A 23,095-nucleotide genomic window follows, 5' to 3' on the forward strand; every position below is an offset into this window, starting at 1 on the left:
TTATTCCAGTTGGTGTAAGTGTGGTCAGCTAAATTGAGGGTTAGCGATCAGAGCCAGGGAAAAGAAAAAGGATGGCATCATATGACTAATTTAAAAAAGAACATGAAGCACATTACTAAAAATACCAACACAATAAGCACAATCATATCCTTGTTTGTCAACTTCACTATTTCTTTAAAAATGATTTCTTCTTACCTGTTTGTGCATTAGCATTTTCCTCCATAGAAATCTTTACTTTGGGGTTGAATTTTTTTGGACAAGTACCAGGGCCTGTGATAGGCTGAATTATCCAAGTGCTGGTTTATGGTGATAATGTCAATCCATGAGCCTATTTTCCTGTCAGTCAGTTATGGTGGGATCTCTAGGAAAACCAAAGGAGAGAACAGAAACCACCTGTGAACAGTACCCGATGATCTGATCAATCAAATCATTTGCAAGAGCAGAATGAGAGAGAGAGGAGCAGAGCATGACCCTCCTGGTGAGAAGGTTCACGAGGTCTCAGCTGATGGTGGCTTTTGAAAGAACATGTTTTTAGAACCTGGGAAAGAAAAGGTGGACAAGGAGAGTAAGGCTTCTCAACCACTTTACCCAGCTTACTTTTGGTAATTTCATTTGTCTCCTCTATTTGCTGGAGCTCTGTGGGTGATAAGGACAGTGCATGTATTCAGAAATCTTGAGGGCCTTACAGTTATTTAGTAAGATGTAGACCAAAATTAGTATCAGTAGTAAGTGGTGATTCTAAACAAAGGCATAAAATCATGCTGGGAATAAGCTTGTTGACAGTCATCATGCATGCCCTTGCCCGTGAACATGAGTATGCTTTTACCCAATCAGAGTGTCCAAAGTAACAGCCCATTCAGTCAGAGCCCTTTACCTTGTATAGAACTCACCTTGAGGGAATGAGCCCCTCTCTTTGCTTTCATCTTCCTTTACTGTGGGCACGATGAACAGGGCAACACTGATAAGCTATTTTTAGAAACGTGGAGCATACCAATTTTACCTAATTATTTTTAGCATCCCTCCTTGAATACTTCTTTACCTATGAGTGCCATGCTGTTAGGAAGCAAATTTTTGTTATATTGTAGCAGCTGTCTAGGAACTGCCCAGACATGGATGATTCTGGTGTAAAATACATCTTGATAGTTTTCTTATTCTGAATTTAGGGCCTAATTTAGAGAAGAGGAACTAACAAAAGTGTTGTCAGGAAATAACGTTAGTTTTGGCTGATATTAATTTTTAAAAAGCTGTATTTTATAACCTTGCCATTTGGAATATTGACTTCCCTAGAAGTTAATAACCTACTGTTGAATATCATGACCTAAGGGCATGATGTGAGCCAGCACACAATCGAACAAATTAACATGTTTTCTGAGAAGTGAAAGTTCACATTCAGGCTGGGTAAGAACCTTAACAGTGCTGTAGGGGGAAACAGACAGGAAACAAAAATAACTTTTATTTCTTTATGGAAGTGTAGAATGTATACTCAAAGATTTTTTTTTTGGTAGGAGTGGTCAATATTATTTAAAGTTTTATGCTTCTTAAAATGAAAGTGATCTGAAGAAGCACTTCTGGAATGGCTGAGGAAGGACATCTGAAAATCCACACCTCCATTAAAGCAAGAACACTGGCCAAATGTCAAACTCAACCTTTCCAGAACTCTGCAAATTCACCCAAATTTTCAAAAACCAAAGGAGGATTTATTCAAGAAAAATGGTTGAATCTCAGTAGGCAGCAGCAAGCTCTTGGCATTTTGACTTGTTTATCCCCTCCATCCTGTTCTCCCCAACTCCACGGTAGCCTTCAAAACCAGCTGTCTCTCAACTATAGTAGCTGTGAAAAACAACAGCCTAGTAGCCACTAGAGGGGACAGAGTGGGTACGGAATTCCTCAAAAGCTCTATCCCTACAGAAATGTCACTACACATGTGATTTATGTGGCAGCTTCTGATAAGAGCCCCACTTACAGGGCTAGTCTTATTTGACCTGACTCAGAGCTTACACAGGGAGAAACCCCATCCTTAGGTATTTGCCTAAACAATCAGCAGCAAACGAACTGTTTGACATCCCAGCTTCCTAAGCCAAGAAAACCAATTGAGACCAAAAAAAAAGGCTGGCCAAAAAACTTAAAAAGAATATTGGGAATGAGATTTAGAGAGAGGGCTTTGAAAAGCTCTACCATTTACTTGGGGCTCGAGAAATCCACATGCATTTGAGAACTGTATGTAAATCCAGGAAAAACATGAAATGGCCTCCTTCTCTTAATTCTAGTAAACTTGAGGCTTGGCTGAAGCAGGGAATGAGGGATAAGGTAGAATAAACCACCGGAGCTTTGAAGGCTTGCCTGAATGAACAACATACAAGTCTCTTGGCAAAGACTAGAAAACATTTAAGGAAATCTCTGTCCACTCATCAGCTGGGCAAAAATGTCAGTGACCACATGTGACAAAGAAAACATGCTTTACAGAATTAGTCCTTGAAAGCAACAAAAAAATGGAGGAGGGGAGGGCTGGGGGGTGGGCTGGGATGGGGGGTAAAGGGCAGGAAACTGTACTTGAGCAACAACTAAAAAAAAAAATTAAAAAAAAAGAAAGTAACAAAAAGGAGCCCTGAGAGTATCTAATTTCCAGAGATGCCATATTATGTCATTTAAAATGATCAGTTTTTACCACTCACCCTCAACATAATGAGACATGCAAATAAACAAGGGTGTGGCACACATACAGGAGGAAAAAAGCAATTGATAGAAACTGTCTGAGAAACTCAGATGTGGAAATTATTAGACAAAGCTTTTAAATCAGCTGTTATAAGAAAAGAAGAGTTTGAGGAAACTATGTCTAAAGGATTCAAGGAAAATATAAAAATGATGTCTGAGCAAAAAGAGAATATCAATAGAGATATAAATTACTTTTTAGTCAAATAGAAATTCTAGAGTTGAACAGTATAATAACTGAAAAATTTACTAGAACCTTCTCACTTGATCTATAAAAAAAACCCTAATCATACTTAGTGGTAAGAAACTGAAAGATTCCCCACTAACCAGATACAAGGTGAGGATGTCTCCCTCCCGACTCCCCTGCAACATCATACTGGAAGCGCCAACTAAAGCAATAGGATAAGGAAATGACATAAAAATATACAGACTAGGAAGGAAGAAATAAAATTATCTTTGCTCACAGGTGACATATTTTTCTATGTAGAAAATCCAAAAGAATTGACAGAAAATGTCCTGGAACTAATAAGTGATTAGAACAAGGTTGTAGGATACAAGGTTAATATATAAAAGTCGATTGCCTTCCCACATACTAACAACAAACAAGTGGAATTTGAAATAAAAAACAAAAGAAGCCCTGACCCATGTGGCTCAGTTGGTTGGGCATTGTCTTGCAAAGTGAAAGTTTGTGGGTTTGATCCCTGGTTGCGGCACATGCTTGGGTTGCAGGTTTGGTGCCTGGTTGGGGTGTGTATGAGAAGCAACCAACCTATGTTTCTGTCCCTCTCTTTCTCCCTCTCTTCCCTTCTCTCTAAAAATAAATGAATAAAATCTTTGAAACAAAACAATATGACTTACTTAAGCATCCATATTTAGAAATAATACTTAGAAATAAATCTAACAAAATATGTACAAGATGTATGTAGCAAAAACTACAAAACTCTGGTGAACAAAACAAGAAGAACTAAATAAATGGAGAGATATTTCATGTTCATGAATAAGATCAATCTTGTCATGTCAGTTATTCCCAACTTCATTTATAGATTCAGTGCAATCTCAATCAAAATCCCATTCAATTATTTTGTAGATATTGACAAACTGATTCTACAGTTTATAAAAGGTCTGTACAGAAGGTATCTAGCCATGTAATATGGAAAATAGAGACATTTACTGAAGAAGATACAAGAAACATTGCACAGCCCTGGCTGGTGTGGCTCAGTGGATTGAGCACCGGCCTGTGAACCAAAGGGTTGCTGGTTCGATTCCCAGTCAGGGCACATGCCTGGGTTTCAGGCCAGGTCCCCAGTCAGGGGCATGTTAGGCAACCAAACATAGATGTTTCTCTCCCTCTCTTCCCCTCTGTCTAAAAATAAACAAATAAAATCTTAAGAAAAAAGAAACATTGTACATAGGACAATGACACCTTAGTCCCCTTCAAAGTAAGCACCTTGAGACCTCACACAGTTCTCCCAAACACCATCAGCTGCCCTGTCATATTTTCCTGAATCTCATTGATGATCTGAAATCTCTTCCCTTTCAAAGGTGATTTTAGTTTTGGGAAAAGTCAGAAGTCACAGGGTGCTAAACCTGGGTTGTAGGGAGGCTGAGTTACCTGGGTGATTTGATGTTTCACCAAAAAACTGCACAAGACATGATGCATAAGAGGGTGTGTTGTCATAATGCAGCTTCCAATCACCAGTTGCCCATAGCTGTGGCCTTGTGAATTATCTGAATAGTTTCAGTGGAGGAATGTTCAAGCTTAATACAAAATTTGATGCAGATTCATTGCTCTACTTGCTCAGTCATTTTGAATGCAATGGCCACATCGTACACACGCTCACTCAATAGCATCTACTACTCCCACTGACCAGTCCAGTGAAGTTGTCATTGTTCATGCCTGTGCATTCCAGTCCACTCTCCTTGGCTGCCAGGTTACATCAATGCCACGTGCAAACCATTCTCATTATATTAACAATGGCTGGGCTTTTTCCAAACTGATCTCATATAGAGAGCTAAAAGAGCCAGAACAGCCAACACAATATTGAAAGAGAAAAACAAAGTTGGAGGACTGACACTATCTGACTTCAAGACTTATTATAAAGACACAGTCATCAAAACAATGTGGTATTGGCAAAAGAATAGACAAACAGATCAACAGAACAGAATGGATAGCCCACAGAAATATACTCAACTGATCTTTGAAAAGACAGGATAGGCAATATAATAGACAATAACAGTCTTTGAAACAAGTGGTGCTGGAACAACTGGATGTCCACACACAAAAAGATTAATCTAGATTCTAGACACAAGCCTTACACCCTTCACAAAAGTGACTTAAATGGATCAGGCCTAAATGGATCACAGATGCAAAACCATAAAACTCCAAGAAGATAGCATAGGAGAAAATCTAGGAGACCTTGTGTTTGGTGGTGACTTGTTAGATACAACACCAAAGACATCATTTATGAAAGAAAGAATTGATAAGCTAGATTTAATTGATACGTTAAATTTCTGCTCAGTAAAAGATACCATCAAGAGAATGATACAGCCCTGGCTGGTGTGGCTCAGTGGATCGAATGCCAGCCTGTGAACCAAAGGGTCACTGGTTCAATTCCCAGGCACAGCACATGCCTGGGTTGCAGGCCAGGTCCCCAGTCGGGGGCGTGCTAGGCAACCTAGCACTGATGTTTCTCTCTCTCTCTTTCTCCCTCCCTTACCCTCTATTTAAAAATAAATTTTAAAAATCTTAAAGAAAAAAAGAGAACGAGAATGATACAAACCATAGACTGATAAAAAGTATTTGTAAAAGACATGTCTGATAAACCACGGTTATCCAGCCCTGACTGGTATGGCTCAGTTGGTTGGGCATCATCCCGCAGTGCAAAAGGTCGCCAATTCAATCCTGGTCAGGGTATATGCCTGGGTTGTGGATTCAGTACCTGGACAGGGCACATATGAGAGGCAGCCGACTGATGTTCTGTCTCATGTCAATGTTTCTCTCCCTCTCTTCCTTTCCCTCTCTCTAAAAATAAATAAATAAAATCTTTTTAAAAAAGAATTTACTCAAAATATACAATGAACTCTTAAAACTCAACAACAATAAAATGAACAACCAGCCCCAACTGGGTTTCAGTTGGTTGGAGGGTCATCTCACACATCAAAAGCTTGTGAGTTTGAGTCCCAGTCAGGGCACATACCTAGACTGCAGGTTCAATCCCTGTCAGCAAACATACGGGAGGTAACTATCGATATTTCCCTCTCACATCAATGTTTCTCTCTCTTTTTCTATCTTGCTCTCTCTCTAAAATCAATAAACATATGCTCAGATGAGGTTTAAAAAGAAAGAAAGAAAAGTAACAATCCGATTAAAAAATGAGCAAAAGATCTGAATAGGTACCACTCCAAAGGAGACAGACAATTGGTAAATAAGTATTAAAAAAATGCTCAACATCTCACATCATTAGGGAAAAGATAAATTAAAACAATGAGATACCACTACACATCTTTTAGAATTGCCAGAATCTGGAACACTGACAACACCAAATGCTGGAGAGGATGTGGAGCAACAGGAACTCTCATTCACTGCTGGTGGGAGTGCAAAATAGCACAGTTTCAGAAGACAGTTTGGAAGACACTTTGGTGCTTTCTTATAAAACTAAAGATACTCTTACCTTATGATCTAGCAATCATGTTCCTTAATATTTCCCCAAAGGAACTAAAAACTTATGTCCACACAAAAACTTGTACACAGATGTTTATAGCAACCTTATTCATAGTCATAAATCTTGGAAGAAACCAAGATGTCCTTCAATAGGTGAATGAATAAATAAACTGTGGTACATCCAGATAATAGAATATTATTCAGCATTAAAAAGAAATTACTATTAAGCCATAAAAAGACATGGAGGAACCGTAAATACATATTAATAAGTGAGGGAAGCCAAAATGAAAAGGCTACATAAAACAGCTTTCAGATGTATAACATTCTGGAAAAGGAAAAACTATGGAGACATTATATAGATCAGTGGTTGGAGGGGTTGGAGGGATAGAGGGATACACAGGTAGGCACAGAGGATTTTCAGGGCAGTGGAAATACTCTACATGATAAGGCTACATCATTATTCATTTGTCTGAACCCAAGGAATGTGCAACACAGAGTGAAACCTATGTAAACTCCAAATGTTGAGTCATGAAGAGGTGTAAATACAGGTTTATCAGTTGTAACAAATGTACCAATCTGGTAGAGGATTGTGGGTATAATGAGAGAAGCTATATGTGTGTGGGGGCAGGGGGCATATAGGAAATCTCTGTACCTTCTCAGTTTTATTGTGAAGCTTAAAATGCTAAAAAAAAAGTTTGAATTAAAAAAATATATACTAGAGGTTCTCAGCAGCAGAAGAAAGGTCTATGAACTTGAATGTAGAATATAGAAATTGTCCATTCTTAAGAATCAAAAGAACAAACAAAAATGAACAGGCCCTCAGGGACCTGTGGGAATACCATTAAGCATTCTGAAATATGTCCCCAAATGTCTTCCAAATGGGAATCCTAGAAGGAGGAGAATGAGAGAGAGGGAGGGAGGAAGGGAGGGAGGGAGAGGGAGAGGGAGAGGGAGAGAGAGAGGGGGGGGGGAGAAATTTGTAAAATAATGGTCAAAATCTCTCAAATTTTATAAAAACATTACCCTATACATCTAAGAAGCTAAATTAACTCCAAGTAAGATAAAGTCAAAGAAATTTATACTTAAACACATCAGAGTTAAACTATTGAAAGGCAAAGACAAATAGGGAATCTTGAAAGTAGCAACAAAAAAACAACTCATCATTTATAAGAGATTCTCAATAAAATCAGCTGCTAAAAAAATCAACTGTTAATGACTCATCAGAAACTATGAAGACCAGGATGCAGTAGGATAATATATTCAAAATGCTAAAAGGAAAAGACTGTCTACCAAGAATTTTATAACCAGAAAAACTACCTTCAAGAATGAAGGAGAAATTTAAAATACCCAAATAAACCAAAACTGAGAGAATTTATCACTACTGGACCTCTCCTACAATAAATACCAAAGGTTGACCTTCAGGCTGACATGAAATAACAAAAGGCAGCTACTTAAATTCATATAAAGAAATAAAGGGCACCAATAAAAGTTTCTACATAGAGAAATATAAAATATGGTTTAAGTGTATTTATGTTGTAACACTTTTCTTGTCCTATCTAATAGAAAGACAGCTGGATAAAATAATGATAACAAAACTGTGTCAATAGGTTGGTTTATCATGTATAATGCTGTAATTTATATGACAATAATAGTACATAGGAGTTTGGAAAGGAATGAAGTTATACTGTAGCAAAATTTGGAACACAAATAAAACTCAGTTGGTATTAATCTGAACTAGATTGTTATAAATTATGATGCTAATTATAGTCCCAGAGCAAGTACTAAGAAAAACCTTTTATATACAGTAAAAGAAACAACAAAGGAATTAAAATGACACACTAGAAAATATCTATTAAGCATGAAAGAAGAGAGTAATGGAGAAAGAGAACAACAAAAAAGACATGAGACATATATAAAACAAATAAAATTGCAGATATGAATCCTATATCAATAGTAATTAAATTAGATATAAATGGATTAAATACTTCAATACAAATACAGAGATTGACAAATTAAAAAATCATTATTCAGCTGCACGCTGTCTACATGAGCCGCATCTTAGATTCACAGACACAAAAAGTTAAAATTAAGAGGATAGAAGAAGTTATATCATGAAAACAATAACCAAAGGATATCAGGATTGGCTATAATGATATCAAACAAATAGAATTTAAGACCAAAATTGCTAAGAGGCAAAAAAATTTTATAATGATAAAAGAGTTAATCCATCAGGAACACATAATAATTATGAACAAATACACCAAGGGGATTAAGAAGTACAAAACTAGTCATGGGGATGTATGGTACAGCACAGGCAATATAGTCAATAACAGTTATATCTATATCTATATATCTATACTTATAAACATATAGTGAATACAGAGTAATAGGTAGTTACTACACCATACTAAGTATGTATGGTGCCAGGTGAATACTACAATTATCATGATGTTTACTTAGTAATGTAAATACATGTGTAATCACTGTGTTGTGCACCTGAAACTAACACAACATTGTATGTTAACTATAATTTTAAAATAAATTAAAAACAAACAAATGCACCTAACAATAGAGTCACCAAATACACAAAGTAAAATCTGATGGAATTGAAGAGAGAAATACACAATTCAACAATAATGACTAAATATTCCAATTCCCCCCTACCAACAATGAATAGAATCACTAGGCAGATCAACAGGAAAATAGAAGACCTGTACAACACTAAACAAGCTAGATATAACAGAATTTATAGAATACACCAGCAAACATAAAAAGAATATGTATGCTTCTCAAATGCATACACAACAACATGTTAGGCCTTTCTCTGTTTTTCTTTTAAAGATTTTATTTATTTATTTATTATTTATTCTTAATACCTATCTATCTGTTTACTTATTTTTAGAGAGAGGAGGAGGGAGGGAGAAAGAGGGAGAGAAACATCAGTGTGTGGTTGCCTCTTGCACGCTCCCTACTGGGGACCTGGCCCACAAGCCAGGCATGTGCCCTGACTGGCCCTGTGACCCTTTGGTTCACAGGCCTGCTCTCAGTCTACTCAGTTACACCAGCCAGGCCCCTTTTTAATTTTTTTTAAGAGGGAGGGGAAAGGAGGGAGAAGCAAAGTGAGAGCAACAATGATGTGAGAGAGATACATCTATCGGTTGCCTCTCACACTAGCCCTGACACAGGTTGGAACCCTCAACCCTTCAACCCAGCATGTGCCCTGATGGGAACTATACTAGTGACCTTTCACTCTGTAGGACAATCAATGCCCAAACGAGTGAGCCACACCAGTCAGGTCATCTCAGACCATTTTAAAGGGCATCAGTAAATTTTTAAAAAACTGTACAGAGTACAGTTAAAAAAACACAAGTACAGAGTATATTCTCTGGCAACAATGGAATGAAATTGGAAATCAATAAGAGAAAGATGTAGGAAATTCACAAGTATGTGTAAATTAAACAACATACTCCTCAATAATCAATAAGTCAAAGAATACTTCACAAGAGAAATTTAAAAATACTTGATGAGTAAAATTAAGATGCAAAATACCAAAACTTATGGCATACAGCTAAAGCAGTGCTTAGAGCTTTAAATGCCTGTGTTAAAATGAAGAAAGATCTGCTCTGGCTGGTGTAGCTCAGTGGATTGAGCGAGGGCTGCAAACCAAGAGGTCACCAGTTCAATTCCCAGTTGGGGCACATGCCTGGGTTTCAGGCCAGGTCCCCAATGTGGGATGAGTGAGAGGCAACCACACATTGATACTTCTCTCCTCTTCCCTCCTCTCTAAAAATGAATAAATAAAATCTTAAAAAAATGAAGATCTTAATCAATCACTAAACTGGTTCCTTAATAAAAAAAAAAGACAAAGAAGAGCAAAATAACCCAAAGCTATTGGAAGAAAGGAGATAATAAAGAGTCAAACAAAAATGAATGAAATAGAGGAAAGAAAACAATAGAGAAAATCAATAAAACCAAAAGTTAGTTCTTTGAAATGATTAACAAAACTGATAAACGTTTAGCTAGCTTGATCAAGAAAAAAAATCAAATTACTAAAGTCAGGAATAAAAGAGGAGACATCACTGTTGTTACAGAAGTAAAAAGCAATGTAAGAGAATACTATGAACACTTATGGGCCAGTTAGAAAATATACATGAAATGAACCAATACCTAGAAAAACACAAACTATTAAAGAAAACACAAGAAGAAACAAAATTCTAAATATTCCTATAACAAGTAAAGAGATGAATTAGTAATTTTAAAACTTCTGAAGAAGAAAATCGCAGGTCCAGATAGCCTTTGTGGTACATTTCACTAAATGGTTAGAGAGTAATTAATACCAATCATTCACAAACTCTTCCAAAAAAGGAGGGAACACTTCACAATTCATTCTACGAGGCCAGTATTCCCTGATACAAAATCAGGCAAAGACATCACAGGAAAAGAAAATCATACCGCAATATCTACTTTGAATAAAGTCATGTCTCCTTGACAAAATACCAGCAAACTAAATTAACCATAATGTAAAACGTATTATACACCATTGCCAAGTAAGATTCATCTCAGGAATGCAAGTTATTTCAAGGGAAAACCCCACATGATCGTCTTAATTGATTCAGAAATATCATTTGACAAAACCCCAAGTCCTTTCATGATAAAAAATAAAACCAACAATGAACACATTATGAATAAAATGGAATTTTCCCGACCAGATAAAGATCATCTATGAAAAAGAGTCCACTGCTAAATTCATATTCAAAGCCAAAAGGCTTTTCCCCTAAGATCAGGAATAAGATAAGTATATTCACTCTTATCATGTCTATTCAGTGCTGTACTGATGGTTGTAGCTAGGACTACTAGTCACGAAAAAGAAATAAAAGTCATCCAGATTGAAAAGAAGAAATAAAACTATTTCTGTTCACAGATGATATGACATTGTATATAGAAAATCCTAAGGAACCCACAAAAACATTTTACTACTAATACTAAGTGAATTCATCAAGTTTGTAGGATACCAGACAAATACATACAAGTCAACTGTATCTCTTCTGGGAGGGAGGACTTCCAGCCAAGATGGAGGCATAGGTAGACACACTATGCCTCCTCACATAACCAAAAGAAGAACAACAACAAATTTAAAAACAAAAAAACCAACCAGAACTGACAGAAAGTCAAACTATATGGAAGTCCAACAACCAAGGAGTTAAAGAAGAAACACTTATCCAGACCAGTAGCTGGGGGTGGAGACAGGCAGCTGGGCAGAGAGGATACTGGGCAGAGAGGACTTGCTGCAAGGTGGAGGCTGGAGGACTGGGGTGGGCAAGGTGGTGGCTGGCTGAATGGGCGGTCTCATATTTGCATGCGGATAAACCAGGAGGAATAACTGGGGAGTGAGACAGACCACACAACCCAGAGCTCCAGCACCGGGAAATAAAGCCCCAAAACCTCTGACTGAAAAAACCTGTGGGGATTGAGGTGGTGGGAAGAACTCCTAGCCTCAGGAGAGTTCGTTGGAGAGACCCACAGGCTCCTAGAATGTACACAAAACCAGTCACCAGAAAATCAGCACCCAATTTGCTTGTGGGTAGTGGAGGAAGTGACTGAAAGCCGGCAGAGAGTGGATCAAACAGCATTGTTCCCCCTCTGACCCCTCCCCCACATAAAGCACTACAACACAGCAACATAGGTTGCCGCACCCTGGCGAATACTTAAGGCTTCACCCCTTACTGTGTAACAGGCATGCCTGAGACACACACACACAAAAATGGCCCAAATGAAAGAACAGATCAAAGCTCCAGAAAAAATACAATGAAGTGACGAAGAGATAACCAACCTATTGGATGCACAGTTCAAAACACTAATAATCAGGATGCTCACAGAATTGGTTGGGTATGGTCACAAAATAGACAAAAAAGTGAAGGCTATGAAAAGTGAAATAGAGGAAAATGTACAGGACAGTGAAGGGAAGGAAACCAGGACTCAAGTCAACGATATGGAGCAGAAAAAAGAAATAAACATTCAACCAGGACAGAATGAAGAAACAAGAATTAAAAAAATATGAGAAAATGCTTAGGAACCTCCAGGACAACTTTGAAAATTCCAACATCTGAATCATAGAGGTGCCAGAAGGAGAAGAGGAAAACCAAGAAATTGAAAGGTTACTTGAATAAATAATGAAGGAGAATTTCCCTCATCTGGCAAAGGAAATAGACTTCCAGGAAGTCCAGGAAGCTCAGAGAGTCCCAAAGAAGATGGACTTAAGGAAGCACACACCAAGGCACATCATAATTACATTACTCAAGATTAAATATAAGGAGAAAATCTTAAAAGTAGCAAGATAAAAGGAAATAGTTACTTACAAAGGAGTTCCCATTAGACTATCAGCTGATTTCTCAAAAGAAACCTTATAGGCAAGAAGGGGCTGGAAAGAAGTATTCCAAGTCATGAAAGGCAAGGACCTACATCCAAGGTTGCTCTATCCAGCAAAGTTACCATTTAAAATGGAAGGGCAGATAAAGTACTTCCCAGATAAGGTAAAATTAAAGGAGTTCATCATCATCAAGCTATTATTATATGAAATGTTAAAGGGACTTATCTAAGAAAAAGAAGAGGATCAAAAATATGAACAGTACCTGGCTAGTGTAGCTCAGTGGATTGAGTGTGGGCTGCAAACCAAAGGGTTGCCAGTTCGATTCCCAGTCAGGGTACATGCCTGGGTTGTGGCCCAGGCCCCCAGTGGGGCAACCCACACATTGATGTTTCTCTCCCTCTCTTTGCCTCTCCCTTCTCCTCTCTCCAAAAATAAATAAATAAAATCTTAAAAAAATATATGAACAGTAAAATGACAACAAACTCACAATTATCAACAACTGAACCTAAAAAAAAAACAAACGAACTATGCAAACAACTACAACGGGAACAGAATCACAGAAATGGAGAACACATGGAGGGTTATCAGTGGGTAAAAGGAGGAGGTGAATGGGGGAGAAGGTACAGGGAATAAGAAGCATAAACGGTAGGTACAAAATAGACAGGGGGAGGTTAAGAATAGTATAGGAAATGTAGAATCCAAAGAACTTATATGTATGACCCACGGACATGAACTAAGGTGGGGGGAATGCAGGTGGGAGGGGGTGTGCAGGGCAGAGGGGGATAAATGGGGGAAAATGGGACAACTATAACAGTGTAATCAATAAAATATATTTAAAAAATAAAAAATAAAAAATGGTATCTCTTCTATACACTAGCAATGAACAGTACAAAAATGAATTAAAGATTACGATTCCATTCACAATAGCATAAAAAAATACATTTAACAAAGTAAAAGGTTTGTACACTGAACACCACCACATTCTTGAAAGAGATGAAAAACCTAATAAATGGAAAGACATCCCATGATCATCAATCAGAAGAAAATACTGTTCAGAAGACAATTCTCCCCAAATTAATCTACAGGTTCAATTCAATCCTTATTAAAATTCTAGCTGCCTTTTTTGGAGAAATTGACAATATGAGCCTAAAATCTATATGGACATGCAAGAGACCCAAAAGAATTTTACTAAATAAAGAACCAAATTGGAGGACTCACATTCTGTGATTTCAAAACATACTACAAAGCTACAATAATCAAGACAGTGTGGTAGTAGCTTAAGGAGAGATGTACACATCAATGGAATAGAATTTAGAGCCCAGATTTTTGACAATGGGGTCAAGACAATGAAATGGGATAAATGACAACTCAGAGAATAGCATTTTCAAAATACGGTGCTGGGATACAACTGGATATTCACATGCAAAAAAATTACATTGGGCCCTTATTTTACCCCATATACAAAATTTATCTCAAAAATAGATAAAAGCTCTAATCATAAGAGCTAAACCCATTAAAACGCCTTAAAAATTTAGGGGAAGGGCTTTATGACATTGTATGAGGCAATGATTTTTTGGATATGAGAGCAAAAGCATAAGCAACAAGCAAGAGGTAAATGGAATTACATCAAAATTAAAAACTTCTGTGCATGGAAAGACAGAGTGAAAAGGCATCCTGAAGAACAGGAGAAAATATTTGCAAAGATTGATTTCTTAAACTCACCAGTAAAAACAGCTCATATAACCTGATTGAAAAATGGGAAAAGGACATGAATGCACATTTCTCCAAGGAAGTTATACAAATGACCAACAAGCATATGAAAAGTTGCTTAATGTCAAAAATCATTAGAGAATTGCAAATCAAAACCACAACGAGGTATCACCTGACACCTACCAGGATGGTTTCTAATTTTTAAAAAAACAAGTGATGGTGAGGATGGGAAGAAACTGGAACTCTTGAACACGTTTTTTTCTCTTGTACAATGTTCTAAAATTGTGCAGCTGCTGTGGATAATAATGTGACAGTTCCTCAAGTATTAAAAATAGAATGGATATTGCTAGCTATCAGAGAGATGCAAATTAAAATCACAGTGAGATACCACTTTACACTGGTCAGAATGGCCATCACAAACAAAGCAACAAACAACAAGTGTTGAAGAGGTTGTGGAGAAAAGGGGGCCCTAGTGTACTGTTGGTGGGATTGCAGACTGGTACAACCACTATGGAAAACAGTATGGAATTTTCTCAGAAAACTAACAATGGATCTGCCTTTTGACCCAGCAATTCCACTGCTAGGATTGTATCCTAAGAACCCTGAAACACCAATCCAAAAGAACCTAAGCACCCCAATGTTCATAGCAGCACAATTTACAATAGCCAAGTGTTGGAAGCAACCTAGGTGCCCATAAGTAAATGAGTGGATCAAAAAACTATGGTATATTTACACAATGAAATTCTATGCAGCAGAGAGAAAGAAGGAGCTCCTACCCTTTGCAACAGCATGGATGGAGCTGGAAAGCATTATGCTGCGTGAAATTAGCCAGGCGGTGAAAGACAAATACCATATAATCTCACCTTTAACAAGAACCTAAAAAACAAAACAAACAAACAAGCAAAATATAACCAAAGACACTGAAATAGAGAACAGGCTGACAATGACCAGAGCAGAGAGGGGAGGGAATTTCAGGGGAAAGGGGGAAGGGTTTATAGGAATAAATATAAAGGACACATGGACAAAAACTAGGGGGGGTGGAAATGGGAGGGAAGTGGGGAGCACTGGGGGGGTGCTGGGATGGGAGTAAAAGACAGAAAACTGTACTTGAACAACAATTAAAATTTTTAAAATGTTAAAAATATAGAATGGTAATTGTATATGATCCAGCTGTTCTACTTCGAGTATGTACCCACAGAACTGAAAGCAGGGTCTTGAAGAGACAGGTGTACAGCCAGGTTTATAGCAGTGTGCTTCACAACAGCCAAGAGGAGGAAGTAACACAAGTGTCCATTGATGAGTAAAAGGATAAATAAAATGAGGTATACACATGCTACAAAATATTATTCAGCTATAAAAAGGAATGAAATTCTGACACATGGATGACCTTTAAGGATATTATGTAGTCAAAGGAGTCAGTCACAAAAGAACAAATATTGCATGATGCCTCCCTCTTACAGCGGGTTCTGAGAGTAGTCAGATTCAGAGACAGAAAGTCCAATGGCGGCTGCCAAGGACTGGGGGAAGGAGGAAACGGGAAGGAGCAGCTTACTGAGAAAAGAGTTTCATTGCTACAAGATGAAGAAGTTCTGGAGGTTGGTTGCACAACGGTATGAATGTACTTAACATGACTGCACAGTATTCGTAAAAAGGGTTAAGATGGTATATTTTACATAATGTATATATTTTTACCAGTTTTTAAAAGACTATCAAAAGTTGCTTATTATGTTTAAAGAAATGTTATACGATGAGATATTATCATTCATCAGACCTGAGACTACTTACCTCTGTGACCCTGGACTTCCAAACCTCAACTTCTACCTGTGTCCCCCTCCCTGCTCATAAATGAACCTGATAGTTGTCATTTAAGCCTACTTGGTACATGCCAGGCTTTTCCAGACATAACTCTCAACCATTTTTTGGGGAGCCAACAACAGCTCAGCACAGTTTTGTGCCATTTCCCATGGTTGTGAGAGGAATGGGCTGCTGCTGGGCCCCTTGGCCTGACCACCACACCTCATGCCCCTCAAGGCAGCTTCATCCTAACAGCCACCTGGGGAACCCAGAAATTCAGATTCCCCTCGGAGATGAGTGGTTCTCTAGATTTTGATGAATGTTGAGTGTGCAGGTCCTGGAATGAGTACATTAAAAGAGAAAAAGATGAACTCAAACAGGATTGCCTAACTCGACAGACTAAGGGAGGCTTGACAGGGGAGGGGTCTGGAAGGGGAGGAAGGAGGAATGAAAACTGCTTACTGCGGAGCACCCTCTGTGTGTGGGCACATTCTGTGCCGGAGCGCACTCAGAGTGCTTGCAGTCTATCCTGCCCGAGGACGGAGACTACTGGGGACAGTCCAGGGTCCTGGAGCTGTTGTCCTCCCAGAGAGGGGCCAGTCCAGACACAGCAAAGCGATCCCAGCAGCAAAGGCGGCGCAGGCAAGATGCCCGAAGGAGGGAAGGGAGATGGGGCACCACGGGGACTCGGTGGGTGTGTGGGAGAGGGTGTGTCTTTCTTTTGGAAGATCACTCTTGGTCCTGTGGGGAAGAGGACTTGAAGGGGAAGAAACTGGAAAAGGGAAGACCTGACCCCAAAGACAGAGTTGAGGGAAGTGAATTCTAGAAAGGTTTTTGGAGGGACCCTGGCCAGGGCTTGGTGATCAACTGCATGTGGGAATGGGGAGGGAGAGGAATGGGCCTTAGTACCAACTCTCGGGTACTGCAGTGACTGAACTCAAAGGAAAAGGGCTGTAATGGGTGGGGGTTGGGGTGGCAGGCAGTCACGGACAGAAAGGGGGCTGTCATTTTTGCCAGGTGCCTCCCTTGACACTCAGTGCCTGTCTGGTGGGCGCTTTAACACGGTAGACTTTTACTGCATTCTTGCAGTTCAGGGGTCTCTGCACTGGTTGGTTGGTCTGTCTGTTTGAAGGAGAAAGGTGGTGATCTGGAGCATTAGTCCAGCTCTCTGAGAGAGCTGAGCAGGCCAGGGACACGATGGGGTGGAGGGAGGAAGTGGTGTTCAGGAAAGAGGGAAGGAAAAAGTCTGAGGGAGCGAAGCTGCTTAAAAACCATTACTCTTTCCATTTCTGTAGCATTTGAGCAAACAGGGTCCTGTTTGTGTTACATCACTTGATCCTTCGTCAGCTGATTTGAAGAACTTGGCTGAGCTGGGCTACTGCTTTCCCTAGGACAGCAGGGATTCTAAGCTGGGGGTTGGGGGGCAGGATCAGGTGATCCAGGGTCTAAAGCACAGGTGGCAAATGCAAGGCCCCAGGGCTGAATCTGACCCTCCACCTTGTTCCTACAGGGCGGCTGAGCTGAGCTCTCGCTTAACTGTTAAGTAGTTACATTTATATAGTCCTAAAGTTACATTCGGCCCTTTGAAGGCAACCTTGAGACTGATGTGGCCCCGGTTAAAATGAGTTTGACACCTCTGGTCTAAGGGTAGAGCACTTGCTGGACACAAGATAAGGGTGCTGTGCGTCCCTGGCTCTTTTCAGGAAATAGGGACCTGACCTATTTAATTACATTTTAAGGTAAAGTCCAGAGAGAAGGTGTGGGTGCAAGACATCTTCTTCAACTTGGGAACAGTCCCGCAGGGCCCACCTCCTAACCCCACATCCCCTTCAGAGCCCTCCTAGGCTGGGGTGAGGGAGCCCCCTTTGCCAGCCTCTTTGACTTCAGCCTCAGGGAGCCTCAGGCCCCCGGCACTGAGGGAACACGGTCTGATCCCCTCAGTCACCGTGGAGGTGGGCAGACAGAGACAGGGAGTGGAGGCAGCACCCTGCATGGGGCTCTGTCCCCTCAGGCCTCATTCTCTCCAACCACAGCCTCCTCTGCAGGGACAGAAGGACATGGCCTGGAAACTGACAGCAGCTCTGCTGCTGCTGGCCTGGCTTTCAGCTGCCATGTGCAGTGCCCGAGATGGGACAGAGCTGCTCAACGTCTGCATGGACGCCAAACACCACAAGGCCAAGCCAGGCCCCGAGGACAAGCTGCATGACCAGGCATGGCTGGGGTGTGGCTCTGACTGGGGGGAGGCCTGCTTCTGACAGGGGAGAGGAAGTCAGGGTGGTGAAGGAAGGGCTGAGGGGTCAGACACCCCATATTTGAGTTGTGCCTGAGAAGGTAAATGTTAAGGAGTATTTAGGTGATTTTAAGGGTGGCCTCTTCAGAACAGGATACCACATGAGCAATAACATGGAATAATCATGTATTGAGCACCTACTAGGTATCATGTGTTTTCTGTACATGAATTCATTTTTCCAGGGGTCCTTGGTAGGTAGGTGACATTTTCCACATGACACAAATGAGGACACTGAGATCGAGGAGAACATGGACACACAGAGGCACTGGCCCTGAGCAGCCCTTGTGGCTGGGTAGTGGCAGGACCGGGGCAGACACCTCTGTGTCTGGGGAGGAGGTTTTTCCTCCTTTCACTGTGGCCAGTCCCATGGAGTGCTGAGGGCGGAGGACAGGGCCTCCTGGGACTGTGACACAGGGCTCCGCTGTTGTGCTTGCACAGTCTTTAATATTTGTGCCTTGGTTGCAACCATGTTAGACTCCATGCCTCCTTTTTATGACAAATATTGTTTAGACTCTCTTCTCTATCCTGGAATGACGTTTGAAGCTAATAGAATCTATTTGCACATTTAGTTTAAAAAATATCAACATAACCACCTGTAATGCAAAGGAGAAACCAAAAGAAAGTACTTTTATAATACAATCCCTACATTTCAACATGCCGATTTCTGGTGTGGCTACATTAGAAGTCACCGTGAAATAGCACCTGTCTTTTATTCACAAAATCACTATGAATGGGGCAGCTACAAAGGAAGGTTGATACAGGTGTATTCTATTGGCCACTTAAATTGTATGAGATACTGTAAGCAGTGTTGCCATTGTTGACACAATTCTCTACAATAGTGGTTAACTCCAGCAATGCAAAACATACAGTACAGCCTTCCATTTCATGGCTTGGTTTTTGTTTTGATCTGGAGAATCTATTCTATATTATATAAAAATGGTGCTAAAGTGTGGTGTGTCTATATGTAAGATGAAGTTCGGTTTACATTAAAAAAGCATAAGTATGTCTTTACTGTTTTTAGCATGAGTTTCTGTGTGCCCGCAATGTGCCTGGTCCTGGCCTAGCCACTGGCAGAGGGCAGGGGACACAGATCTTGATACTGCCAAGAATACGGTTATTCAACAGTGTATTACTGCATCGCTCACTCTCTTTCCTCCTTTACTCAGAATGTCACCCACCAATGGCATTTCTAACCACCTCATCTAAAATTTCCACAATCATCCCATACTCCATATTCCCATTCCCTGCTGTAAATTTCCTCATGTAATTGACCATAGACTTACAATCATTTTTCTCTCTCAGTGTCCTACTGTGTCTCCCCTGACCAGAATGTAAGATCCATGAACACATATTTCTGTCTGTTTTGTTGTCTGCTCTATTTGGTCTAGAACAGGGCTGGCATAGAATAGTTACTCAGTTAAATATATATATTATATATAACATATATTGTATATATAAGGTATATATTATATATATCATTTTACTTAGTTTTAGAGATGGGAGGGTGGGAGAAAGAGAGGGAGAGAAACATTGATGTATGAGAGAAATATTGACTGAGTGCCTCCTGCATGCCCCCAACTGGGCACCTGGCCTGTAATAACCCAGGCATGTGCGCTGACTAGGAATCTAATGAGCAACCTTTAGTTTCACAGGCTGGTGCTCAATCCACTGAGCCACACCAGCCAGGGCCTTAGTAATGTATTTTTAATAAATAAATCTAGGAATGTTTTATAAAGTGTTAATATCTGTATAAACGTTAGTTTACTGTCCTCCCAAGTCAGGGTTTCTCCTAGGTTCCCAAAAACCCTGATCACACTGTTGTAATTGAGTGTCCCCCAAGATGTAAATTCCTGGAGGCCAGGAAGAGAAGGGTCCTCACAGTGAGTGTGTCTAGGGCAGCCTTCCTGGGACAGGAGAGCAAGAACCGAATGGGCAGAGACTAGTGGCGGCAGAAGTGTGTGGTAGGTAGGGGAAAGAGTGCCGTGTCCGCCCCTCCCAGTGCAGTCCCTGGAGGAAGAACGCCTGCTGCTCCGCCAGCACCAGCCAGGAGCTGCACAAGGACACCTCCCTCCTGTACAACTTTACCTGGGACCACTGCGGCAAGATGGAGCCCGCCTGCAAGCACCACTTCATCCAGGACACCTGCCTCTATGAGTGCTCCCCCAACCTGGGGCCCTGGATCCAGGAGGTGAGGTGTCTCCCTCACCCCAGCCCAGCAGGCTGCCCTCCAGCTCAGTCAAGCCTGTGGCTGCCAACCCACCTGGCTGAGAGGAGCCTTCCCCCTCCTCCTTCCCCCCCAGGTGAACCAGAGCTGGCGCAAAGAACGTTTCCTGAACGTGCCCCTGTGCAAAGAGGACTGTGAGAGCTGGTGGCAAGATTGCCGCACCTCCTACACCTGCAAGACTGACTGGCACAAGGGCTGGAACTGGACCTCAGGTGAGGGCCAGGCAGGTGGGAGATTGAGGAAGGGTTTTCACAAAGGCCGCTTGAAGATTTGGGGTTGTGTGAATATCTCTGGGGTAATCAGGGGCTAAACATCTGTGTCTATCTTCTCTCCTCCTGCAGGATCTAACAAGTGTCCAGCTGAGGCTGTCTGCCAAACTTTTGAGTCTTACTTCCCCACGCCTGTAGCCCTGTGTGAGGGCATCTGGAGTCACTCCTACAAAGTCAGCAACTACAGTCAAGGGAGTGGCCGCTGCATCCAGATGTTGTTCGACCTGGCCCAGGGCAACCCCAATGAGGAGGTGGCGAGGTTCTATGCCTTGGCCATGAATTCTAGGGCCACAGCCCATGGGATTGGACCTGTCCTTGTCATTCTAGCCCTAATGCTGCAACTCTGTCTCCTTAACTGAATCCAGCTCTTCCCATATGCCCCTTCTGCCTGTGCCCAGCTTTGAGGTGCAGTTTCAGCTCAGCTCAGGTCCACAAATGAGGGATCCCTAAGCCTGGCTCCATCCATTACCCATCTGTCATCCAGTTCCTGTTCCATGGTGGGGCTTGGGGTTTCTCTGCCAGCCCATTCTAGTAAATAGACAGACATATTTGTGTCTGATGAGTTATTTTGGTTGTTAGTTTCAGGGTGGACAGAGGAGAGACTCCCTAGCATTTGGATTCTGTCACATTAGAGAAATGAAACCTGGGTTTCAAACTTAGCTCAACTACTCACTATGTGAAAGGGCACAGTTGCTTGAATGCTCTCGACCTTGGTTTCTTCCTCATTAAAATGGGGCTAACAATCTTTCCTCTTCTCAGGGTTGTGAAATATAAAGGAGCTGTTGCCTGGAAAGTATGTGAGCCCAGTGTTTGCACATTGATAGTTCTTGGGGATCCTTTTGTTCTTGTTAACCCAAGTGAGAGGCAGGTCATGAACTTCATTTATATTGGTCCACAGATATCCCCTCCCCCCAAGCCTTGTCTGTCTGCTTCTGTGCTGAGTTCTACACTGAGAAAGCTGGGGTTGGGAGTCAAGAGCTGAAAAAAAATTCCCACATGATGTGGATTGAAGGGGTAGAGTTGGGGCTTTTGACCATCAGAGGATGAAGAGAGCTTATGGGGAGGGTACTTTGGGAGTCTCCTGGTGAGGAAATACTCAAGAGCCTCGACCTCGTTCAGCTCTGGCTGTATCCTGGAGGTGTGGCTGGAAGAGGAATGGAAACTCTTACCTTTGTCCCCATTTGCGAATGGTAGATATGCCTACCCTGGAGGGTTGGTCTGTCTTTGCATAGCCCCCAGAACTGGGCTTGAGTTGATCTCTGGGGCTCTCACTTCCCCTTTCCTCCTGAGGAATTCTTGGTCTCCATATCCAGACTGCAGTTATCCCCGGAGAGGCAGGGTATCTGTCAGAGAACACCAGGCAGGTGGGGTGTTCACACTAGAACTAGAATCCGGCGTGAATACTCCTAATCTAGCTCTCTCCTTGCCGCCCCTGGCTGCCCGCTCCTGGCCGACTCACCTTCCCTCAAACCAGAGATGACTGACGAGAGAAGACGGGCACAGACAGGAGCACAAGTTATTGGGTTTCAATAGGGGCCTGGAGAGGCTGATGGGTTCGTGAGAGGTCTCTTAGTTATTACATTTATCTAGTTTGGAAGGCCCCACAGAGCCCCCTCCATGTCCCAGGCTGTGTTCCAGCTGGATTAAGTCAATGCGTATTTGAAATGGAGTAAGGAGCTCTTGGGGGCTAACTCAGACTCTCAATTCAGCAAAGTGAAAGTTCTCTCCCAGGTTAAAGGGGAGTCTCCGACAGCGTTCCAGGAGTTGGCAGCATTGGGAGCCTGGCTGCCGGCCTGCGCCTTTAAGGAGCCAGGGGGCGGAGAGGCGGGGCAGGAAGCAGGCTCCCTGGAGGTGCAGCCACCGGCTAGGTCTTTTTTGGGAAGGGGTGGGGCAGTCCTCTATGGGCCCCGCCCCCTTTCGACCCCCCTGTTGCTGTTGCTCACAGGGCGGGTCTGGGGAAGGGGTACGGGGTTGTCGAAGAGACCCGGTTTGGGGAGCTCCCCACTCAGCGTCCGGCTTACAAAGGCCGAAGTTTGTTGACTTGGAGGGAGTAGCTGGGGCGGGGGCGGGT

The 23,095-nt window shown here is 41.5% G+C and overlaps 1 protein-coding gene and 1 long non-coding RNA gene across 4 annotated transcripts in view; one reads left to right on the forward strand and one right to left on the reverse strand.

Moving 5' to 3' along the window:
• LOC123805426 (folate receptor beta-like) overlaps positions 1-21,572 on the forward strand; it is a 39,975-nt gene extending 18,403 nt beyond the window's left edge. The window contains exons 1-5 of one of the 3 annotated variants that reach the window (XM_045817989.1): positions 16,720-16,883; positions 18,275-18,451; positions 20,531-20,719; positions 20,832-20,967; positions 21,097-21,572. In XM_045817989.1, the coding sequence (XP_045673945.1) occupies positions 18,299-18,451; positions 20,531-20,719; positions 20,832-20,967; positions 21,097-21,383 (765 nt within the window). In that variant the 5' untranslated portion in view covers positions 16,720-16,883; positions 18,275-18,298 and the 3' untranslated portion in view covers positions 21,384-21,572. Of the gene's footprint in view, positions 1-16,719; positions 16,884-18,274; positions 18,452-20,530; positions 20,720-20,831; positions 20,968-21,096 lie in introns of those variants that run through there. The other 2 variants (XM_045817987.1, XM_045817988.1) reach the window with 2 other exon arrangements.
• On the reverse strand, positions 202-22,716 carry LOC123805428. Its single transcript, XR_006783302.1, has 3 exons — positions 22,484-22,716; positions 22,194-22,367; positions 202-361 (listed from the first exon to the last, which is right to left on the reverse strand). It is a non-coding gene; the product is annotated as an uncharacterized LOC123805428 (long non-coding RNA).
• Positions 22,717-23,095: the final 379 nt, after the last annotated feature.

Source organism: Phyllostomus hastatus, unplaced genomic scaffold (genome assembly GCF_019186645.2).
Source record: "Phyllostomus hastatus isolate PE091 unplaced genomic scaffold, TTU_PhHast_1.1 phas_scaffold_317, whole genome shotgun sequence".
NCBI lineage: Eukaryota > Metazoa > Chordata > Mammalia > Chiroptera > Phyllostomidae > Phyllostomus > Phyllostomus hastatus.